This window comes from Drosophila willistoni (assembly GCF_018902025.1).
Source record: "Drosophila willistoni isolate 14030-0811.24 chromosome XR unlocalized genomic scaffold, UCI_dwil_1.1 Seg143, whole genome shotgun sequence".
Classification (NCBI taxonomy): Eukaryota; Metazoa; Arthropoda; class Insecta; order Diptera; family Drosophilidae; genus Drosophila; species Drosophila willistoni.
In genome coordinates this window covers 1,873,132-1,897,877 of record NW_025814056.1, presented here as the reverse complement: position 1 = coordinate 1,897,877, position 24,746 = coordinate 1,873,132, and the positions used below count along the sequence as shown (strand labels likewise).

At 37.5% G+C, this 24,746-nt stretch overlaps 1 protein-coding gene across 1 annotated transcript; it reads right to left on the bottom strand.

Annotated features, from left to right (window-relative positions):
* Nucleotides 1-3,318: 3,318 nt before the first annotated feature.
* On the bottom strand, nt 3,319-13,964 carry LOC6646526 (palmitoleoyl-protein carboxylesterase NOTUM). Its single transcript, XM_047011927.1, has 4 exons — nt 13,793-13,964; nt 5,345-5,942; nt 4,766-5,278; nt 3,319-4,701 (listed from the first exon to the last, which is right to left on the bottom strand). Exons 1-4 carry the CDS (start codon nt 13,880-13,882, stop codon nt 3,482-3,484), a joined length of 2,421 nt encoding a protein of 806 aa, XP_046867883.1. The 5' UTR covers nt 13,883-13,964; the 3' UTR covers nt 3,319-3,481.
* Nucleotides 13,965-24,746: the final 10,782 nt, after the last annotated feature.

Genomic DNA, 24,746 nt, shown 5'->3' with positions numbered 1-24,746 from the left:
CGTCGACAATTGATCTGATCCCAAGAATTATGTTCCACAAAAACTTAACGATTGAAATAAATTTGAAAATTTTATTGCATACTTGCGGGTGTTTTTCTCTTTTTATACCCTTGCAAAAAGGGTATATTAATTTTGGTCAGAAGTGTGCAACGCATAGAAGGAAGCATCTCCGACCATATAAAGTATATATATTCTTGATCAGCATGACGAGACGAGTTCATATAGCCATGTCCGTCCGTCCGTTCGTCCGTCCGTCCGTCCGTCCGTCTGTCCGTCTGGATCAACGCAAACTCCTCCTAGACCGCAAGAGCTACAGAGTTGAAATTTTGCATGTAGGCTTGTATATACTGCAGGCGTTGTATATCTCGGATTCAGCCGGATCGGACCACTATATCATATAGCTCCCATACAAACGCTAAAGTCACGAACAGTGACTTTTCTCAATAACTTCGTTATTTTCTGAGCTATTGTCGTGAAATTTAATATTGATGAGTTTATTTTACATATAAACGACTATGCCAAATTTCAAGATCAAGATCGGGTGACTATATCAAATAGCTCCCATAGGAACGATCGGTTGAAAACAGTGACTTTGATCAATATCTTCGATATTTCCTATGCCAAGATTGTAGGCCGTTCTTTCGCAAACATTAGCCTTTTTAGATAAAAAGTTTTTCCACTTTGAAAAGGAAAGAGTTACTAAAAAAGTTGCAAGGGTATACAAACTTTGACGCGGTCGAAGTTAGCCCCGGCCCTCTGGTTATTTTGTCATATTGAAATCTGAACGAGTATTGAGAATTCAACTTGGAAACTTGAAAGTGAATGGCAACGACATTTCAAATCTTTGTGGTCATATTTATGTTTATATCACACATACATAATCATAATCTTTCATAATGATCTAGATACTTAACCATATCTCGACCTTATCTACCTAATTATTCATCTGTTGAGTTGGATCCTATCAGCGGCTAACCCCAACGGGAACCAGCCTACATGCAAAATTTCAGCTCTGTAGCTCCAACGGTCTAGGAGGAGTTTGCGTTGATCCAGACGGACGGACGGACGGACGGACGGACGGACGGACGGACGGACATGGCTATTTGAACTCGTCTCGTCGTGCTGATCAAGAATATATATACTTTATATGGCCGGAGATGCTTCCTTCTATGCGTTGCACACTTCTGACCAAACTTAATATACTCTTCTTGCAAGGTTATAAAAATCTATTTAAGGTGTTTGTGTATTAAAAAGTAGAAAATGTCAGAAGTTGGCCGAAAAGTAATTATGAAAATATTTCCTCTAGACGTCGCTTTAAAACATTTTATTAATACTTTTTGCCCAATTTTCCATACATATTTCGTAATTTAACCAAAATTATAGGTAAGAAATTCTGTCCTACTGGATGGGTGAACTAGATTCATGTTTTTATTATTACAATTTTTCCTAAATATTTTAAAAGAACAACAAAATCAGCCTAAAAGTATGCTTTTGCCTATTGTTATATAATATTGTATATAGAACCGAGATCGAGATGCAAAAAAAAATCATGTTCTGGCGAAATTTCAGATCTCTAGCTTTTAAATTGTAGTTTATGCAAAAAAAAAGCACCACTATTGCATTAAAGCACCACGCTTAAATCCTAAATCTAGATATGAAATAAATATACCCATCATTACTTTGATCTTTAAACAACCGTCTATAAATAATTTTTGAATTCTCAGTTCTTTTTCCGATTTGCATAACAACTAAAAAAAATTATGGATTAAATATTCGACTTTGATATAGAGATACAGATTTTCCAATGAGCCAGACAGAAAGATGGACATGGCTATATGAACTAAACTGAAGAACCTGTAATAAGTAAGATTGGAAATGTTTCTATATACATATATAGATATATATATATGCATGTATATATGTATATGGGTTCCCCTTAATGACAGTAATTTAAATTAAAATAGAATAAAAAACGATTCATTTATGATTCATAAATAAAATGATTTTCTTGTTTATTTGTTGGTTGATTGGCTGATCGGTCGATTGTTTGATTGATTGATTTTTTCATGCTAATTTCTTTTCTTCGGTTGAGTTGAGTGTTTTTGTTTTTTTTTTTAAATTAAAGTGAATAACAATGCGAATAATGTTAGTTAGATGCTTGGCGAGTGAATATTGCTTAACTCTGGGATAGCAGATAGCAATTCTTAGGCATAGCTACTATATATAATTTATATATATATATATTTATATAAACTTCAACCATTAACTGTACAGTCTAAATTAAACAAAATAACTAATTAATTATCTAATTACAAAGTAGTTTATCAAACATTATTTTTCATTTTCCTCTTGTTCTATTTCAACTAAATTATTCGAGTTGTTCATATGCTCTCTCCTCCCATCTTTCTCTCTTACTATGTCTCTGTCACTTAGTTTACACAATTTAAGTAGTATTAGTTGTAGATTTAGATGCAGCGTTTCTTTCTTTTCTTTTTTTTGTTTGTTTGTTAAGTTTTGTATTTTTTGAACGGAATGCGGTTGTAAATATTTGATTTCCTTTTTGTTTGCACAGGTACGCAATGATATGATAATGTTTAAACTTTAAAGGCAGCTGATTAAACAATTTACTTGATTTTTCTTGCTTGTCTTACGGATCTGAGGTAGGTCACAAAAACAAAAAATAAGTGATAAAATATTTTCTCTCTCAAAAAAAAAAAAAAAAAAATTAAATAAAAATTTCTAATATATAAAAAAGGTAAAATAAAATAAAAAGAAAAAAAAAACAAACAAAAACGACACAATAAATGTTTTGCGCTGTGAACAGTCTAGACTTGAATTACTATTTTGTTTTTTGTTGTTTCTTTGTAGTAGTAGTAGTACAAATAACGTAAAGGACTAACTAAATAAATTACACATACACATTAAGTATACCATCAATTGTAAGAACTAATTAAATTAAGAAAAAAAAAATAGAGTTAAAAAAAAATGAACGTAAAACAGTCTTGTTGGTTGCATTTGTGTTTAGTTTTTTTTTTTTTTTTTGTTTTCTTTCCGCTGGTAATTTGATTTTGAATGCGAATAAATATATGTATATATAGGTACAGAGTTCAAAGACACTCTATATAATCCCACAACCGCCTATGATCCAAAGTTTGGTATTTTTTTGGGGTTCATTACGATTCATTGCCTTAAACTAAATACATATACGGCGTAAAAAATTAAGTTATAAATACATTCTGCTTAATTACTGGGGTACTAGTTGCATGTCTTTTCTTGGTTTGTGTTTTTTTCTGTTTTGTTTAGTTGGAGGATTTTTTTTTCTTTTTTTAGTTTTTTTTTCGAGTTTTAAGCTCCATTTTAAGGGGTAAGAATTGATGGGGGTTTTTTTTTATATACAAATTGACTCTGTTCTTACTTATAATCTATACAGATAGATATATATATATATATACATACACAGACGAGGCCAACTATATACAGTTCAGCTCACCTGCTGAGTCAATAGATTGACCAGCTCGGTACGTTCCATATTGTTGAGGGTATGCATATCGACGCCAAGCGCCGCTGCCACTGCCTCAATATCCAAACCGAAGGAGGTGAGCAGCTCAAGGAAACGCATCTCTTCACCTGTCAGTGGATTGGTTAATGTGGGACAGGAATGATTGCATTGCGGCCAACTGCAACGCTCTAGCAAACGTAAAGCACATTTCTCTGGGACTCTAGGCACACGTTGACGTTTCTTTGATCTGCCATTTGGCGATGAGAGATCACTAGATTTGGATGTGGATGTTGAGGAGGATGATGATGATGACGACGATGAGGCAATACCCATGGAGCCAGAGGAGCTTGATAAGGTACTTGTGGAGGAGGCAGATGCGGAGGAGGAGGCATTATTAGATAGACGTCGCTTTTGTCCGTTTTCAGTGGTCTCTGGATGACCATTTCCTTGCTTTTGCTGTTGTTGACGTCGCCGTTGTTTGCGCTGCTCTTTGCTAAGACTCAATTTAGCCTTATGGCCTCCACTTCCTGCTCCTCCTCCTCCCGATTGAGCTTCATTTTCATGCTTCTGATGTTGGCGTCGTCTCTGCTGTCGCTGCTTACGGCGCCGCCTCTGACGTTGCTCCTGACGCAAGCGTTTTCTCTCCTCACGCTCCTCCTTGGTCAAATGATTGTGTTTGCGTGGCTTAGACTCTTGGGGCGCCACTACCGCTGAATCTGGGGCGGCTGCCACCGACGATAATGACAATGAAGACGATGAGGAGGAACTCGCCACATTATTGTGCTTCTCGGCACGTTGACGATGTCGCTGATGTCTTTGGTTATTTGCATGTTGCATGTTGTGTAGCTTCTGTTCTCGATGTTGCACCCGATGCTGTTGCTGTTGCTGCTGCAGGCTTGTGGTTGCCTCGGTAGAACGCTTTAGTTTATCGTGACGCTTGCGACGTGTAGAATGCTCCCAGCAACGTAAAGCCGATGGCAATGAGATGTCATCGATTTTAATATTGACCCAATCGCGTTTCGATAGAACAGCATGACCAATGCAACTGGGAGCAAAGACAGCTGTCACATTATCCAATGAGGAACGTAATGCTCCGCCCATATCATGAATGTAATTCCATTGCTGGGGCGTCACTGGAGCACCAACATTATCGGCACGCATTTGTGCCTCATCGAAGAGCCATTGAAAGACAAACAAGGGAGCTGCAAGGAGAGCAGAAACAATTTAGTCTTTTCAAACACAAAAAACAACAAAAATTGAACTTACTCTTTAGCGTGGGATATAGACGATAGCCAAAATAACAACGCCATGGCTCTGTGGGATGTGCCTTGGTGCAATCTTCGGGTAACAGACCTTGCCAGAGTTTCCAGCCCTGACGCACAGCCTCACTGGAGGCCACCGCTGCCGGTGTATAGGGTTCGCGATCCAAAAACCAACCCGAATCACTAACACCACGCACAGTGACTTGAAGTTTGCGTTCATTGACCAAAAAATCACGTATACGATCTAAATTGAGCATAACACCCAATCCGCCAGCCGATGAGCCAACCAGCAATAGTTCTCCCCCAGGCACACGACCCAAGCCAACGGGTATCAAATCGGCAATAACTTGTCGCAATATCAAGGCACCCATGAAACGCCAACTATTCTCCCGGTCACGTTTATCCGGTTCGGTGCGAGTGCCTGACCATGAATCACTACTACAATAGGGTATTAATACATGATTGGCATTATGCCAATAGGGATTCTCCTCCGGATGAGGTGATAAAATGCCACCAACTGCAAGTAAGAAAAGATGGCGTTAGAGAATGCTATGTGGAGAGGATTTAGTGTGCAGAGGCTTACCATCCCGGGTCTCGGGCCATTGGGAGGAGGTCATCAGATGACGCAAACGCATCCAACGTGCCCGACACGAACGCACATCATAACAATGCCAGCCGCCCTCTAGGAATACGATCCATTTCTTTGAATTGGGGTGCTTGCGTAGATAATAGCCAGCATGAGTGCCATCGTTGCATACAATGCTCGAATTGGTTAATGGCGCGCGTTTCAGTGATCGACTGTGATCATCGTTTTGGCCCACCGGATGCATGATCATGTAATTCCTTTGTATCATGTTCATGCTGGTCTCCATGGATGGAACACGCTGATGCTGCAGCAGCAGCGAATTCGTTTCCGTTTGTTCCGATTCCGTTTCAAGACTAAGGCTAGCAACGCTGGCAAAGGGATCATCGATGGGGCGGCGGCTACCGGCGACGACAGCCGAAGATGAAATTGAAGAAGCTGACGAAGTAGAAGCAGCACTGCTAGCAGCGGCAGCGGCAGCGGCAGGGACAGCATTGGCATGCGGCAGCATAAGTAACAGCAATATTCCCGTTAACAGGTGCTGCCGCTGCGTCGTCGTTGTTGACGTTGACGTTGACGTCGTCATTAGCGTCTGCGTCTGCAAGTGCGAAAAACAAACAAGTTAATTCAGTTGATAACACAACTAAAATTTCAGCTCTCCCTCTCTCTCTCTCGCTGGCTCTCAAGCTCTGTTTAATCTTTTGCTCTCCTCTCCCACTTGAGCTAACTTATTTATTCTCTTGTGGTCGGTTCTCTCTCTCTCTCTCTCTCTCCTGCTGTCTTGCTGTTTGTGTCTCTCTGCTAACTGCTGTTTTTGTTTTTGTATTTTGGCGGAAAAACTTGCTTTTGATCAAAATGCGAGCAAGAAGCTTTACGATAAGATCAAAGAAATTTTTGCCGCCTTTCGTTTCGTCGTCATTTCGTTTCGTTTCGGTTTTTTTCTTTTTTTGTTTTTGTTTTTTTTTTTTGTTAACTTATTCTTCTTCCTCTTCCTCTTCCACTTCGTCTTTTTCTTGTGTCTATGGTACGCTTCTTCTTCTTATTATTCTTGTTGTTATTGCTGCTGTTGTTGTTGGCAAAGTATTTAGTCAAACATGGCAAGAAATTGTTGTTAATCATACGCCCAGTCAAACAAAATTTCAATTTCACATTGTCATGGCCGCTGACGTGTAGTAATCAGCAGCAGCAGCGGCAGCACGCAGCAGGCAGCAGGCAGCGGGCAGCGACGTCATCATTATCATCGTCTGTTCTTGGCTTTGAACTTAAGGTTAAACACACACAACTAGAGATTTATGCTGTGTGTGTGTGTGTTTGTGTACATCAATCAATTGAGCTATATGGCAAAATTTTTTTTGTTTTTTTTCTGATTTTTAAGCCATTTTCCAGCAATTTGTAAATGATACAACAACGACGACAACAACAACAACAACCCATGGGCAACGATTTTAGTGTCTCAGTGTGTCAGTCAGTCTGTCAGTTCTGTCGCCATCTCTGTCACTCTATCTCCCCCCTCTCACTGTTTCTCTCTCTCCCTCCCATTGGCTCTGTCGCTGTTGCTGCCTGCTGCCTCTGCATAAATAACCAACCATTCAGAAATCGTAAAGAAATCTTCAATCAATGTTTATATAGGCTTTTGATGTTTTGCCGCACCGACTTGTGCCCGCTGGCTACGACAATTTGCAGACCAAAAACAACAACGACAACAACAACAACAAAAACACAAAAAAAAAAACAATAACAACAAGAAAAAGAAATAACAGAAATGCAAATTACATAGACAGCGAAAATTGTGTTGTTTTACTGAATAGAGGCCTACCACGATCAACAACAACAACAAAACTGGTTCACATTTTTTTTCATGTTTTTTATTTTGGTAAATAACAGTAGCAAAATGGTTAAGAGAGAATGCCCATAAGTTAAATATTAGGCCGGTTTTTTTTTACATTTTTTTCTTCCAAGCTAGGTTTATTTTTTATGTTGGCTTAGGGCCAAAACGACCCATAAACGCAGCAATTTGAATTCAATGTGACCCATAAATGAGTTTACATTGTTGCAGCAAGAATGTTGCAAGACAACAGAAATCCAGTGGCAGATCTGGGTAATAAAATGATTGCGAGTTCAGATAATATCCAGAGAGCAATAGTTCATATCCTCAGCATAAATTAAGTTGGCCAATACTGTTATCAAACATATCGATCTATGCCAAATACTCCATTCTTCAAAATGTGAAAAACGAAGGAGAAGAGTTCAATTTGGATTCTTCCATTAGTGATGTTATTATATAGAACTTTATATACAACTACTTTTTGAAACATTTTTGAAACTCATAAGAGAAACGAACCGAGTGCAATTTGTCTAAAGCTTTTCAAGAAAGATAAATTGCAAGGTTTTTGATCTTTTTTTCTACTAGCTTCTTGAAGCTTTGAGATTTATATATCAAAATCCTTGCCTAATAAATTACAATTATGTATTTTTTGCATAAAAAGATAGGTAGAGGAATTTTTTGACTTAATGTTTTTGAATAGATTGAATTCTTCAAAACATAGGCAAAATAGAGCTTGATCGTAACAAAAGTTCATCTTATTTTGAATGAATTCTTTAAAAGAAGTGTAGAAGTCTACGATCTAGGGGGGCCACCTGGCTGAGCTTTCCCCCATAGCTACGTCCGTGTTATATAGATAGAATACACAGAAAATGATCGTTTAATCTGTTATCGAAAAGCAATAGAACTCTATTTCAGTCATTTGATGCTTTCTAGATGATTACAATTCAAAGTAATCAGGTGGAACATGAAGAGTTACCTATGTATACACACTCACACACACACACAACTCTCTCACTCCATGTTAATCAATTTAATCCTAGCTCTAGCAATGCTGTTTTTTTCTTTTCGTTTTTCTGCTCTTTGATTGAAGAAAATTGCCCCGTTTGATGTTTGCCGACGGTTATGTCACTTGTTATTGCTTTCTTTCTTATTCATTATTTACTATTTCATTTACTTTGACAGTCTATTTTCTCTGTTGTTGTTGTTGTTGTTCTTCTTCTTCTTGCTTTTCTTTGGGGTCACTAAAAATTCACGTGCGTGCGCGGATTTACGCTTGAGTAAACATACGAGTGAGTGAGATAGATGTATGGAGAGTACATTGCACTTGTTGTTGTTTACCATTGCCAACCAACAACAACAACAACAACAAATAACTGAATAAAACACAAAAAAAAAGAGAGCAAGAAAAACCAGCAGCGCTGTTAACGTTTCGTCTCGCCGAGAGTTGCTGCAGCCACAGTCGCAGCAGAGACGTCCAGTCGACGCGACTGCGACTGCGACCCGTCGGCATTATCCAAAGGAAAAATGTTCACAAGCGCCGCTTAATTACCCTATATAGCGTCTTAAGTTGCGCTATTAATTGCGGGCAGTGCTTATTAATATTTTGCTTTTGGCTTGTCTCTCTCTTTCTCTCTTCACATCTACCTCTACGCGTACCCACGCTCTCTCTCTTTCTCTTTCTACACACCTCAACCCACTTCTCCACACACAACTCAATGTCTATGTACCGTCCTACTGAAAAAACGAAAATAAAAAAAAAATAACGATTTCTTGCGGGCCGAGAATGCCGACAAAGGCGCCCCCTTGAGTCTCTCTCGCTCGCTCGCTTGCTCGCATGCTCTTTCTCTCTCTATGTCTGGGGGCTGGCTGAATGGATGGATGGCAGCCCAACTACTTGTCGCGACGATTATATTGTCAGTTTTTATTAATTGCTGCGAATACACACACACACACACACACACAAACACACATATGAAACTTAAAAGCAAGGCGATGGCGCTAAGCTAAGCTAAGCGATTTACCTCCCTCCTGCTTCTCCTCCTCCCCCACCATAAACACACCACCGCCCTCCCCTCACCGCCAATAAAATGAATAAATGGGTATATTAGGCCATTGGCAAGAGAAAACATTCAAAGTAAACAGTCAACATTTGTAATCATTTGTGAGTCTTTTTTTGAGTTCCTCTAACTGATTAAAGTGATCATAAATGACTCTTTGTTCGGAGGAAGTTGTGTAACCTAGCCGCGACACTTCTTGGACCTTTTTCCAATCAGTTTCGACTTTGATTTAATTAATTTGGATACGAAAAATATATAAGAAGAGTCTTCTTTTTAGTCGTACATTAAATGAATCAATTTTTGATTATCAAAAAAAAATTATCGATATGAATCCTCTCGAAGCAGTCGCCCAACTGCTGGATTTAGAGATATTTTCAATCATAATTACAGGGTTAGCAGAGTTTTTTGTTTTCTGATTTTCTCAAGTCCCAAATAAGTTAATAAAGAAATTTTTAATTTGTTGCTTATTGAATGTGATTATCACAGCTTTTGCCGGTTTTGCTACGAAAAGTTTCAATTTTTTTCAAATGTTTAGCAAATTGTTTCTAAAATCTTCAATATTGTAAATAAAAAAACCTTAGAACTTGTAAGTCTCAAAAACTTAAGAAAAATTGGATGCCACAAAGTGTTAGCATTCTCAATAAAAATTTGCGATGTTTGTATGACTCTTTTTTGGGATCTTATGGCTTGACGACGTTTAACAACACTGATTTATGGTAAAGAACTTTTGTTTCCTGATCTACAAATGAAAATGAATCGATTTCGATTAATATAATCGACTGTTATATTTTCCATTAATATACGGTAAAAGTTAGATAGTTAGATAGATAATTGGGTATTAAAAAGCATAGAAATCTAAATTCTTGTACAAATTTTAAATTAGTAATTGATTTAGTAGCATTAAATGCACTTCAAAACTCAAAATTAGTAAAACTACATATTGATTTAGACACTTGATCACTGAAATTATTTGAATAAATACAAATACATAAATGAACAAAAATTCAATTTAGTGTCACATATATAATAATTTCCAACCTGGTACTGGGTAAAATATAGTCGACTTTCTAAATTCATTTACAATCCTTTTTTTTCACAGTGCTATTAAAAAATTAAGTATACGCCCCATTGCGACGAGAATTGATTTGAATTTGTGATTGTGGCGGCAAATTGAAATGCAATTAATTAAGTTAAGTTGTATTTACCATAAATGGAATATGAATATATATATTTCGAGAAAAAATCTAGCCCACTGCAAACTGATATCTTGCATTGCAATAATCTGTAATCAATAATGACCTTGCCAAATGAAAAGAGTTTTATTTGTTTTCTTTGCTGCTTTTTTTTGTTCTTGCTTCTCTCTTTTTTAACTTGTTGTGGCGGGAGAAAATGTTGGTCTCTCTCTTCTGTTGTTGTCAAGATCGCGGCTGCGGCTGCGGCTCGGCTTATCGCAATACGCTTAAATAAACATTGCGCCAAGGCATAAACAAACTTCCGTTGTCGTTTTTTTTTGTTTTTTTTTTGTTTTTGTAGTGCTTTGTTTTTGTTTTGTTTGATTTGCGTACGTTCGCGTCGACGTCTTTCTCTGTTGTTTGCCGGTTTTGTTTTTTGTTTTTTTTTTTTGTGTTTTCATATAGTAAAGAAAATACATAATAATAACAATAACAGCAACAATAGAATTGAAAAGGAAGTTCAAAAATAATAACACACCAAAATGAATTTATATGAATAAGGGTAGGAAAAAAGGAACTTTCTTCACATTATAACTGTCTTGAGTATATCAATAATAAAAGAGATATTTTGCTTTTTGAAAAATAAGCAACTAATATCAATATATATTTTTAATTGTTTCTATGTTAATTTAATTCTGGGAAATTTTGATGTCTTGCTCAAACTGATAGGCATTATCTAAGTGATTAATTTGTTTATTTTTTGGCTGACCCCAATATAATTAATTAATATAATACATTGATTAATTTGTTTATGAAAGTGCATTCAACTTTTTTATTCTATATTTTTTCCATTCAGTTAGGCGTAATCGATGTTTGGTTTAGGCTTATAAACTTTTAAACATTTATGAAAACTACCATGTAAACCGAGGTTTTGGGGTCAATTGTATAAGAAGATTAAGCACGTAGAGGTTAGCAAAATGTCTTTATATTCAAACATCAACTTGCTTTGCTAAAGTATTATAAATGCCGGTGGGGTTATTTGGTATATTTAACGCTAAAACTAGTTGAGAATTACAACTAAATGAAGCGAACAATGATTGGCAAAGCTTGCACATAGACCTGTGCAACATTAAAGGTGGTGTAGGAGCTTTGGATTGCAACAACTGATTAACATTTCAATTATTTATAGGTATAACATTTATTTTAGGGATAGTTATTGGCCTTAAAAATTGTAGCATAAAAGTCATATCTTACTTTGAACGCTAGAACTAGTTGGTAATTATAATTAAATGAAGAGATTTGTCTTTCATCAAATTCATAAATATATGTAAATCTATAAAATGTAATTACTGTTGTACTTCCATCTCAAAAGTTGTGGACTAATGTAGAATGGGTGCAAAATCATGACTAGTGGTAGCTTTCCAATGGTTTTTTTTGGTCTATTCGTTTTGGCCATAAAATGAAACTATAGTAAATTAGGCTGGATTATATTTTCTCTCAAGCCTTAACCCAATTATTTGAATTATTTAAGTTCTTCTTTGCATGATTTGTGTATTTTTTCATTTTTCATTTTTCGCCACCTAAAAGTTAGCAAATTTTTGCTCAAGTTGTGAAATTTTTGAGGTCTATCAATAACTTGAAATGATGATGATGAGGTATCTAAATTATTTATACTCTTAACTAATTTATAATAACCTTCTGTGAATTCTGAGAATAATTTTAGGTATAAAGTCAAAAAATTAGTTAATTTTTTTACTTTTATTATAAAATTCACAAATAAATGTTATTTCTAATATGAAGCAGATAACTTTATTCTCATGTATCGTCTGAGGCTGAGTTCACAATTATTTTAGTATTAAAATTTGAAAGATGGGAAAAAGATTGATGATTGCTGCCAAAGAGTGACCTCAATTTGCTCGGCCTCTGCAAAAGGAGCTTAGAACATTTGCTATAAGTGTGCAATATATGTAATTGCAATGCCAAAAACCTGAACAGTGTTTTGCTGATGCTTGGTGATGTTGCTGCTGCTGCTGCTGCTGTTGCCTGCTAGGCATAAAAATACACCTGTTTGCAGCAATTTAATACTTTTTATGGCAGGGAAACGTGAACGTGAATGTTAACGCAATGCCTGGATCTGTAGGCAATATGGGTAAGGGGTATTATGGCTACTGGGCTGGCAGGTAATTCGGAAGCAGCAAACAGCGGCAACAGCCTCAAATGAAGCCGCAAGCATCGCATCAAGCAGAGCGGCAACAACAAAAGCAAAGCCCAAAACGTGTAGCAGCAGCAGCAGCAGCAGCCGAAGCCGCAACAACAACAACAACCGCGTTATTAGACCGACCGACCGACCGACCAGATCTCTATACATACACACATACAACTCAAATATATATATATATGTACATATATGTATTAGTGTTGGTGTTGGATATGCGCACGTCTGCTACCCGATGATGATCGCTTTTTACTCCGAGCGCGCTAAACCCGTGCCGTTTTTGGCTTTGTACTTTGCCGCCCATAGCTCTGTGTGTGTGTGTTTGCGGCATGTTGCAAAGCAGACTGAGAGGACCGGACCCAGGCCAACCACGCCAGGCCAGGCCAGACCAGGCCTGATCTTGCCTGGCTTGGCTTGGCTGTAGCCAAGTTGTTGTGGCCAAGCCAAGACTTAAGTCTCGTCGCACTCATTGATCTTAACTTTGAAAACAGTAGCTACTACGTACTATGAGAGAGTGTACGAGTTCGAGTGGACGGACTACTGGACTGGACTGGACCTTTAAACGGGACTGAAATAAAAAAAGGGGCAAACGTAGATGATTTCAAGCGAAGTGGGGCGAGCATGAAAGCGGTCTGCATTTTGTTGTTGTTGTTGTTGTTGTTGATGAGGGTTTTTGGTTAGCTACACTTAAAGTCTCATTCCATGCTCGACTTTTGTTTTCTGTTGTTGTTGTCGGCGTTTTTTGTTGTTGTTGCTCGACCTCTACCTCTCATGCTATACCTCTTTCTTCTTCCCCTTTGCCACAAAACCTTATTTTTTGCTCTTATGCAGGCAAATTTTTTCAGAAACTCCAAAATTTTTGTTATATGCCCTTGCAAAGGATTTTCAAATTGATTTTAAAAGGCAACCACACACACACACATCTACATTCATACATATATTTATGCTAATGCCGTAAATAAAGCTGTAGGGTTTTCATTTTCGTTTCTCGAGATTGAGAGAGGTCTCTTAAGTCGGAAGCTATTAATTTTAATTGACGTGCTACTGTATTTTGAGTTAGCTTTTGATATTCTGCCGATATTTTCCCAAAATATATATGCATGCTCATCTCTCTCTGTGTCTGTGTGTGTGTTTGTGTATATATGTATGTCTGTATATGCTGCCGTTTCTCACACTCACCTGCTTTATTTTATTTGTGTATTTAATCCATTTATTTGTTGCCTCTTTTTCGCATATTTCTGGCATATTTCTCATTTGTTCAGCTGCCATTATAATGCCTGGTTTTTTCTTTCTTTCTTTTGGTGTTTCTCATGCAATTGCAATGGTTGAACTTTTTTTTTTTTTGCTTCTCTTTCTCCAGGGAACAACAAAAAAAAAAAAAAACAAAAAAATCAAACCGAAACTAAACAAAAACCACTTGCTTAATTTGTTTGGATTTAAAGATTCGATTTTTGTTGTTGTTGTTGTTGATGGTTGGTGTTGCTTATCTTTACTTTAGCACAATTTCATATTGTTCAACATTATGATATTATGATTATAATTATTATGGATTCTGTGGGTTATTTGTTTAAGATTATTTCGTTTTTCAAGCATCGTTTGGACATTTATTTTTTAATTTTGTTTTGTTTAAATTATTGATGTTTATGTTTGTTGTTGTTGTGAGGCACTTGTTGTTGTTGATATTTTGTGATATGACCGAATCGTACACGACTACCGATTTATATTTGAAATACATATATATATATATTTACATATACGATATCTCTCAAGTTACACGCTTACGTTTTTATTTTGCTTGTTTGGTTGGTTGAGTGTGTGTATTTGTTGATTGTAAATGAGTGAGAGAAGAGTTGTATGTTTTTTTTTTGTTTTTTGGGGTGGGGAGTCCTGTGATACGTCCGCACACATGGAATGCTCGCCATGGAATGAAATTTACCTTGCGAACGAAACTCAAAAGTCGAAGACTTGGCCTCTGGCAGAGCAGTCGACGTTGACTGCGCTTGCTGTTGCCGTAGCTGCTGCTGCTCTCTCACGTGGCCGCTATCCTCTCTCTTTCTTTCTTTCACTCTCTTTACTATCTAACTGACTGCGTGTTGCTCTCTCCCTCTCTCGCTCTCTCTTGCCTGCTTTTTGGCTCTCTGTTATCTGTGTGTCAGCGGCAGCGGCGGTGGCGGCGGCGGCGGCGGCAGCATTTTTGTTTAGAATACGCAAAATAATAACAAAACTAATAATAAACTGCAGGGCAATGCAATTTCAAAGAATATCATCCATGCAGCAGCGCTGACGCGGTTGACGACGTTGGCAGAGGCAGAAAGCGTCGGCAGAGTCAAGTTGCAAGACAGCCGACAGCTACTTGTTAATAACCGTATTAAAAAGGGGGCTTAATCGACAGCCGAAATAAAATTGACTTCTGGTCTCTACTACCTTCTCCCTCCCTACCTACTCTTGTTCTGCCCTTCTCTCTCTCTTTATCTCTTATGCACTGCTCGCTCTCTACATGTACATATATCTCTTTATCCGTCTTAGCAAGTTCGTTGCCTAAGTCTTTTGTTTTTGCTTTTTTTTGTTGTTACGAAATGTTTCGGCTTAATTTTTACTTTATGCTAATGCTAATTTAGTGTAATTGCAATTTGAATGCACATTCATTTAATGCTCTCATAATTCGCTCATCACTCGATTTATATACATACATATATGTATTTATCGTTGTTAATTTCGTTATTGTTTTTTTTTTTTTTTATGAATTTTTGTTGTTTTATGATCTTTTGCGGCATCGTTTTTCCTGGAAACGAAACGTCGTTAATGATCATGATGATGATGATGATGATGATGATGATGATGACCCTGGTTGGGTGATACGATACGTTGGGATTAAAGACATAAAATCGTCAATAAAGTGCTCATCAGCTCTCCCCCTCTTCATCCCACATTTGCCATTCATTGCCAGACATTTTTTTTATCTAATTGTAAATCTAAAAATTCACCAGAGAAATCATTTAGCTACTGCCTTCCTTTTTTCTGACTCTGGGTCTGCCCTTAACCAACGTCATCAACAGCATCAGCAGGCTACCATTTCTATACGAAATTCAATTAATGACAGATCATTAAAAATTCTTTTTGGGCTTTTGATATTTGCCGTTTTTTTTTCTTTTTTTTCGGGGCATCGAAATCGAAAATAAAATAATTTTTACCCTCTTGCCGAGTTTTTTTTTGTATTTTTTTCTTCTGTTTTTACGATCTTTACTTATGTATGTACCTAAGAGAGTAGAGTAGAGCATACTGAACCATAAAATATATGTATATGTATATATACATACATACATATATGTATGTTTGTAAGTTTTTTTTTTTTATCACTGACCAAATTGATTTTAGTTGTTGGTGTTGAACGTTTTGCAACCCGGTTTTTTTTTTTATTTTGTAGGCCTAAAGCAACAAGAAAAAATATGTCTAATGACGGCGGCAAAACATAAAAGTGACAATTAGAAAGGAGACGGCAACGGCAACGGAGATGAAGAGTTGGAGATGAGAAAAATGGAGACTATGTTGCGAGCCGGGCCAATACTTGTATTTATGCATTAAGTACACGCAATTATTATGCGACAACTCTCTGGAGATTATTATTGATGCTCTTGGCTCGTTGCTCATACGCACCGTGAACATGGCCAGGCATTTGCCATAGATGGGGGAGAGTGTGTGAGGAGGGAGGCAATTAAAACGCCGGCAGCACGCGATGAATGCCATAAACATTTAGCAAGTATAAATGCTCCAACCGCTTGGGCTCCAAGCTCCAGCTGTTTCACACACACGTATACACACACACACACACACACATACACACATACAATTTCAAAGTCAACAGCATAATGATCATAATCACAATCGAGTTCGTGATCATGATCATGATCTTTGCTGTTGAAGACGAGTGCTACTTTTACTGGTGGTGATGCTGCTCGGGATTGGCAAGGCGAATGGTAGAAAGACTAGTGGGCTGATGAAGGAAGGGGAAGGGTGGGGGAGAGGAGAGGAGGAAGGAGCTATGGACATACATTTCGCTTAAGCGCAGCACTAACCGGTCGGTATCTGTTTGATCCTGGCATTCTATTGTTCCGTTTCAAAGGCCACTATTATGTAAACAATCGGCAGCTTTGATCTTGGCCGCATCAAAGTGTTGCCGCCACGTTTTATCTTTGCCGCATGCAGCAAGCAGCAAGCAGAAGTAGCAGCAGCAGCAGCAGCGAGGCAGAAGCAGCGCCAGCTGATGCCCATCATGATGATGATGATAATGAAGATGATCATGATGATGATGATCATGAAAAAGTGGCACTCACTGCGTAGTAGTTGTAGGTAAAGCTGCCAATGCTGAGCTATATAATTTCGCATGATTCTTCTGTCTCCCTCTCTCGGGCGCGCACTCTTTCTCTGAGCACCTGGAAATGAAGACTCGGCTGGTGCTGCTGCCATCATAACTTTCGGCATAATCTTCAAAGCGCCGCCATCATCATCCACATCATGATGATCATCACCATCATCATCATCATCATCATCATCATCATCATGATCATCATTATCATCATCATCGTCGTCGTCGTCGTCGTCGTCGCTTGACATCAATCGAGTCGAGCAGACTCTCAGCCGCTCTCTAATCCCAACAGATGTGCTGTTCGTTCGGCTTGATAAGCAATTAAAATTTCATTTAATGCACAACTTTATTATCTGACCAAGTCACGGTCACGTCCTTTTTTTATATGTACCTATATATATACGTATGTACATACATATATTCAGTTTTTGTTTTTGGCTCCTTGAAAAGGGATAAGACAGACAGAGAGGGAGAGAGAGAGAGAAAGAGAGAGCGAAACAGGATCAGCAATGGGGGTATAAATGGCAACAACAGCGGCTACAAAGTGTGGGAAAAGCAACAGGTGCTAGCCAAATGCAGCAGCAGCAGCACCAACAGCCTCATCCAGCAGCTCTAATTTCAGCTTACTGCCAGATGCAATGCAATTATCAATCCATAAAGGGGCTTACTAGAGGTTAGTAGACCGCAACTTTTATGCCATTAGAATATCGATGATTCTCTATTATCAGAATTTCTTTCATTATTACCAAATGTGCAGATCTGATTAAGTTTTATAATTGTTAGAAGGGTGGACGAATTTGATTTTGATGTAATAATAATGAAAATACTTATTTATACAGACAACAGTCTGATTTAAATTTATTTAATTCACTCTATTCTAATAAAAGCAAAGCGAAAGCAACGAGGAACGTTATACACTGATTATTAAAGAATTCTCTCAAACTCGATTCATAATTCTCTCAAAATCTAGTCTTATGCACTAGTTTCTTTTATTTCTAATTTGATTTATTTGTATTTTTTGTTAGTTAAAACTTTAAACAAATTATGACACTCAGAGCTCCTATTAATAGAGTATGAAAACTATTTAATGCTGTATTATATTCTATACAATTTTTAAAATCATTATCTCAAAAGCTAGTTTCTTAAATAAATATCTCAACTTTACTTTAGGTTTCGTTTGTTTGGGTTTTAAACAACATTCACAATACATTAAACCTCCCGTTAGAGATAGGCTATATATAGGATATCGATATTTTGTATACACAGCATGACTTTGAATGAAATACCTGTTTTTTACTAACTCGCGAGGCAAATATAATTGTTGTGGATTCTAAATAGACAATACATACATATATTTTTGTAAAAATTTCAACCAAAAATATTAAACATCTAAAATATTCAATCCATATATGTGATCCTTAGAAAAAACAGATATTTCGCTGTAGTAAGAAGGTTTCATTCATATTAAAGAACATTCTTATATTACTAAATGCTCAGATCTTGACTATGAACTAAGGACTAACCAGAGCTAACTCAAATTTAAATGGAACAAATCTTAAACTTAGATTCTTAGATAAAAAATAAACTTTTTTTTCATAAATGACATCTATTTTTCTATTTAACTGAATATATGGGCAAAATATTTTGTATTCTACATAGTACTTTATTTAATAACAAAATACAAATAGGTTTAAAAAAATATACAATTTTTAACTATATTAAAATATCATAATATAGAAAACGTTTTAGCTGTTTAAAAGAATAATTCATATTCAATTTTAAAAATACAACTTAAAACAATTAAAATTCGTGTTATTTAAATGATGAAATGGATGTAAATTTCTCACAAATGTCAACAAACTATTTAACTATTTTTTCTTTTTTTTCCAAAAATTCTATTATTTTTATTATGTGAATTTTTATTAAAATCTTGTGTGACAAATATGATGCAGTATCGAAAAATAAGATGATTGTATATATATATATATATTTAAAATAGATTTGGTATGCAGATTATAGCGTTATATGTCATAAGTCTCTTTTAGATCCTATAATTAAGTTTTTTTAGTGCGTTAATCCTTTTAAGGACAAATGTTGCCCATACGATCTAATGTGCCTCAAAATGAATTCTTGTTAATAAATTTTAGTTATCCCATTTGAGTTCGGTCCTAAAAGGGTTAGGGGGATTTTTTTTTGGGGGAACTTGCCGAATGCCTGACAAAATTTGTTATATTTTATTTAAAGCTCTGATTAACTGTAAAGCCATCGAAAAGGATCAAAACTATTTAATATTTTCAACTATTTTATATATGTATTTGTGTATATACCCCAATCCCCGCCCCTTTATCATAGAGTAGTGTACTGGCAACATCTTCCCAAACTTCCATTTGCTAGCCACTGGCCACACTTCATGGTCCAATATGTTTGCTGTGTGCTGCTGCGCTCACTTGGCGGCAAATTGCTGTTGCATGGCGATGATGTTGTTGTTGTTGTTGTTCTTGTTGCTATTGTTGTTGCTGTTGTTGTCGAAGACGGCAGTCGGCAAAACAACAAAGCAAAAATCTCTGCATTGGGCACACGCCATTCCCAACATCAAAGTTAGCCGACAGCACAGATTTTTCTGAGGTTGCCATCGCCACCGTTGGGGCAGCAGCGCATGTGCAATGCTCTTGCCGCTGTTGTTGTTGTTGTTGTTGCTGTTGTTGTTGCTGCTGCTGCTGCTCATTTGTGTTTTGAGGCGCATTGTGCGACGCGCGTGTTAAGTGGACTGTGAATACTTATGAAAGGAAAGTTCGACCAAAAACAAAAAAAAAAAAAAAAAACAGAAGAGAAAAAACCAAAACAAAAGCAACTTTTGCCGCCAAATAAATGCAAGTCCAACTTCACTCCTGATCCTTCGACAACAACATACGGTCCGTCTGTCTGTCCTTCTGTCCATTTGTCTGTCCGTCTGTCCTGTTTTTTCTACCTATCTCTCCTCGTTCTTAATCAAGAAACGCATCGGCGGCGTATCACGGTAGCACTTTAAACGTAAATTGCTTTTAACATGGTTATTACAATCTTAACGTTTGTCTGGGCCACGAAGCACTTCAGGCAAGCCGCAGCCTTAGCCACAGCCGCAACCTGTTGCTGCTGTTGTTGTTGTGTGTTGTTCTTGTTGCTGGTGGTAGCAATAGAAGTGGTTTGGTTTCTGCTGGTTTCTTTTAGGTTTTTTTTCGTCGTTGTTGTTGTTGTCCGTTAGGTCTTGCGGCAGGGATCTTCATTTGGAAGATTGTTGTAATTATGATTGCGCGATTATGATTGGATAACTTGTCGGCAAAGCGAACTAACGAACTTTTCTCCACCATCCATGCGTCTCTGTCTCGCTCTCTCTCTCTCTTTACCTTTCTCCATCTCTCTCTGTATATATTGGCTAATTAGTTAAATGGAATAATAAAAAAAAGAAGAGCTAAACGGTAAGATCAAAAAAAAAAAAAAGGTTTCAATTTCGAGCTGCTGTCACAGGATTAAGTCAGCGAGCCGTTTTTGGTGATAATCTTGCTTTTTACATATTTCGCAAGAAAACACGCAAATCCGCTGACTTGTCACACCTTTCTGCTGCCGCTGCCGCTGCGGCTTCTGCTTGGTAGGTAGGTGCTCCGGCAGCAGCAGCAGAAGTTGCAGATGCAACACCAACTTGTCAGGTGATCAAAGCAACAGCCGCAGCCGCAGCACCTTCGCTGATTAAAAACAAAAACAAAACGAAAGAAAGAAACAAAAATAAAACAAAAAAAGGAAAAGGGGGAATTTGTCGTCTCGTCTCATCTCTTTTGTGCGCAAGTTGTATGCATTTGCCGTCAAACGAAAGTATTTAATTTCAGGTAAATTTGTAAGATAAATAATTGTCGCTTACCTGGCCCTTTTTTTTACTCCTCTTCTTGTCTCTCCCTCTCTTTCATCCCATGCATTGGTACCATCGTTTCGTTGTTCTCGTCCTCTCTTCGCGCTTCAAAGAACTTCATTGTGTTTTGCATATGTTGGCGGCGTGTGTGTTCGACTTCATGGTAGGAACTTTGGCCAAAAGGACCTTCAAACGATACCGCCACGACAGAGAAAGAGAGAGTAGTAGTAGATTATGGGACAACAAGAATTTCTGCTGCTGCTGCTGAGATGCTGCGGCATTTCTATACCATCCTGGCACTACACTGAGGCTAGCTCACATGCTGTGAGCGGATCACAACAGCGGGACACGAACGATCAATAATGCTTACAGTGCCATCAGTTTTACTACTTTAACCCAGCCGCATCGTTTCTTTTTGTTGAAGTTTTAGGTGGAAATTGGTAACTGAAATCTGTAACTGCATCGCTGTCAAAACACTAGCCACACACAGCGCGCAAAAACAGAAACAGAAACCGAAACAGAAAAAAAAAGAAAAACCCATCATAATTCGTCGTCCCCGAAACAACGATACGATTGAAATCTCACCACTCAGCTGGGGGTATGTACATATACATATATGATGACGAATCGGAAATTGACTCTCCTCGGACGCATCGATGATAATCAATAAGCCGATAAATGTGTATGACCAACTTACTTATAAGTGCTGCCTGACATAAGCGACAGTGGGACAAACATCCAAAAAATAAATGTCACGATTGTTATATATAAATGCCATCTCAGCGTCAAACGCTTCTATTTTCGGTGTCAAAAATATTTGACAGAAGAATCTTAAAACGTATATACTGGTTTTCACCTTGTGCCAAGTTAAGAAACAAAACAATGTAGATGTTTCCTTAGTTATATTAATTCTTTAACTACCCTTTCTTTTGATCCATTAATTTATTTTTTCATTATTCCCTTGCAAAAAGGGTATATTAATTTTGGTCAGAAGTGTGCAACGCATAGAAGGAAGCATCTCCGACCATATAAAGTATATATATTCTTGATCAGCACGACGAGACGAGTTCATTTAGCCATGTCCGTCCGTCCGTCCGTCCGTCTGTTCGTCTGTCCGTCCGTCTGGATCAACGCAAACTCCTCTTAGACCGTTAGAGCTACAGAGTTGAAATTGCATGTAGGCTTGTATATACTGCAGGGGTTGTATTTCTCGGATTCAGCCGGATCGGACCACTATATCATATAGCTCCCATACAAATGGCAAAGTCACGAACAGTGACTTTTCTCAATATCTTCGTTATTTTCTGAGCTATTGTCAGAAATTGAATATTGGTAAGTTTATTACACATATAAATGACTATGCCAAATTTGATCAAGATCGGTTGACTATATCATATAGCTCCCATAGGAACGATCGGTCGAAAACAGTGACTTTTGTCAATAACTTCGTTACTTTTAACGCGATTGCTTTCAAATTAAACATTTGTTAGTTTAATATAACTGTTAATGACTGTGCCGAATTTGATCAAGATCGGGTAACTATATCATATAGCTCCCATAGGAACAATCGGCGGAAAACAGTGACTTTGTTCAAAAACTTCGTTATTTTCTATGCTAAAAATGTGGGCCATTCTTTTGCAAACTTTAGACTTACTTTTTTTCGATAAAACGTTTTTCCACGTTGATGGCTTTAGGTAAGGAAAGAGTTACCAAAAAAGTTGCAAGGGTATATAAACTTTGACGCGATCAAAGTTAACCCCGGCCCTCTGGTGTTGATATATTTCACACGTTTCACAGTTGGGAAGTTCTCTTGCTATTTTCTCTATTAAGTATTCAATAACTTTTTTTTTTGTTTTTTTTTTCAAATAGCTTTAATAAAAGTTTGATTACGCTTAGAAATTACTTCAACTATGAATGTTAAAAATGTATTTCTTGAAGGATTTAAGTGATTTTGTTGCCCAACGTAATAAATTAATATTTGTAATATTTCTAGATTTTATCCCAGATAAAAGGAAGACTAAAAGACTCAAGTCTACGACTTAAGCAAATTTCGTGATGATTCAAAGCTAATTTTACCATCGTTTTCATACCACAGTGCAATCAGAAAAGGCAAGAGTGGGAGTAAAAGTCAGATGGAAAAGAGATAGAAAGAGAGAGGAAGAGAGTGAGATAGATACTGAGGTAAAAGAGTCTGTCAGTCTTTGTTCGTATCCCACTGTGCGCTCATCAAATTGTGCCAAGATTTACGAGGCCCTTGATTGAGTTTTCTTGTGCTTTGAATACGGCAAACTTCACACACAAACACACAACACAGAAGACCACCACCGACCATCCCGGCTGACCCCGGGCCATGGACCCCTTCGACCACTATATCACCAAATGCCTTCAGAGTGCCGAACAGATCCGAATCGAGATGCAAGATTTCGGAAAACGGTTTCCTGGTAGTGGTAACCATTGTGAGATGAGTTGCTATTGCGGTGCCGTGGTTGTTGTTGTCGTCGTCGTCGTCGTCGTCATTGCCATCGCCATCGTCGTGTTGCAACAGCCTCCAAGTTTCGGCTCCAGGGAAAAGAGAACACGCGCTGTTGTTTATAAGATGACAAATTGCGCTCTGATATCGCAACATGTTGATTGAGCACACGCGGCAACATTGTTAACTAAGGCTAAGGGCATCTCGTATTGGGCATGGGGGCATGGGTAAACTTTATATAGTCTCCATCTTCCTTTCCCTCTTCCTCTCTCTCTCTCTCTCTCTCACTCTCTCTCTTTCTTGCCTTGACTTTTTGGAGCCTCGTTCTGTGCGCGTGCTCACTCGTTAAGCTTGATTCTTGGCTTCAGAAGGTTTCGGGCGCGTATTTTACACAATGCTGCATCGGGTCTCGCAGCATGAAAACCTAAAGAAATGAAGAAATAAATAAAACAGGCAAAAGCATAAAAAAAAGAATGAAACAAAAAACAAAACAACAACACAGAGAGTGAGTATGAGAGAGACAGAGAGAGAGAGAGAGAGAGCGAGTGAGAGAGAGAGAGAGAGGGAGTAAAAAGAAACCAACACAACACAAAGAAGACTCGAGAGATGCCGACAAAGTAATAAACCAATTAGGACATCAAAGTGTTCAACCGACAGCAGCAGCAGCAGCAACAACAACAACAGCAACAGCAACAGCAACAGTGCGGCACTAGTGGCAGCAGGCAGCCGCCAGAGATCACAGAGATTCGCCTTGATCCGACTGTGATTCTAAGCTACAACCAAACGCAACCTACATACATATGTCGCCAGTTTCGCCTCTCTATAGTCGATTGTAGAATCGTCGTCGTCGTCGGCTTTCTTCTATCCCCATTTTGCCTGTGCTAACCAATCCTAGCCCCAACTCCAACTCCTTCTCACTCCATCTCCATCTCTTTTATACGGAAGTACTTACTAAACTAACTGGCCCCAAAGACTTGAGCTCCAGCTACGCATGTCCCCCCACCTTTAACATTGCAAAACGAAAAGATCCCTTGTTCTAGTTGAAGTTTCTAGAGCCTTTAAAGTTTTTTGTGTTTTTTTTTTAACAACTAACAATAAGTTTTTAAGTGTTGACACATTTAAATTTTGCATATTATTTTCATATATAAACAATTTACATTAACATTTTGCTAAAAATATAAATCAAAGTTGGTTTATGTTATCTCAATAGTTAAGATTTTGAAAAGAAAATAAAGACATCTAAAAATATCATTAAACATCATCCATTAAATTGATTAAGTTAGAGTTGCCTCTCAAAATTTCTTTAACTTCTTAACTATTTTGAAAGATTTAGATATGGATATACATACATACATATGTATCTACATAGGTACATATGTATATTTATACATATTAACCAATTTTTATATTATATTTTTAA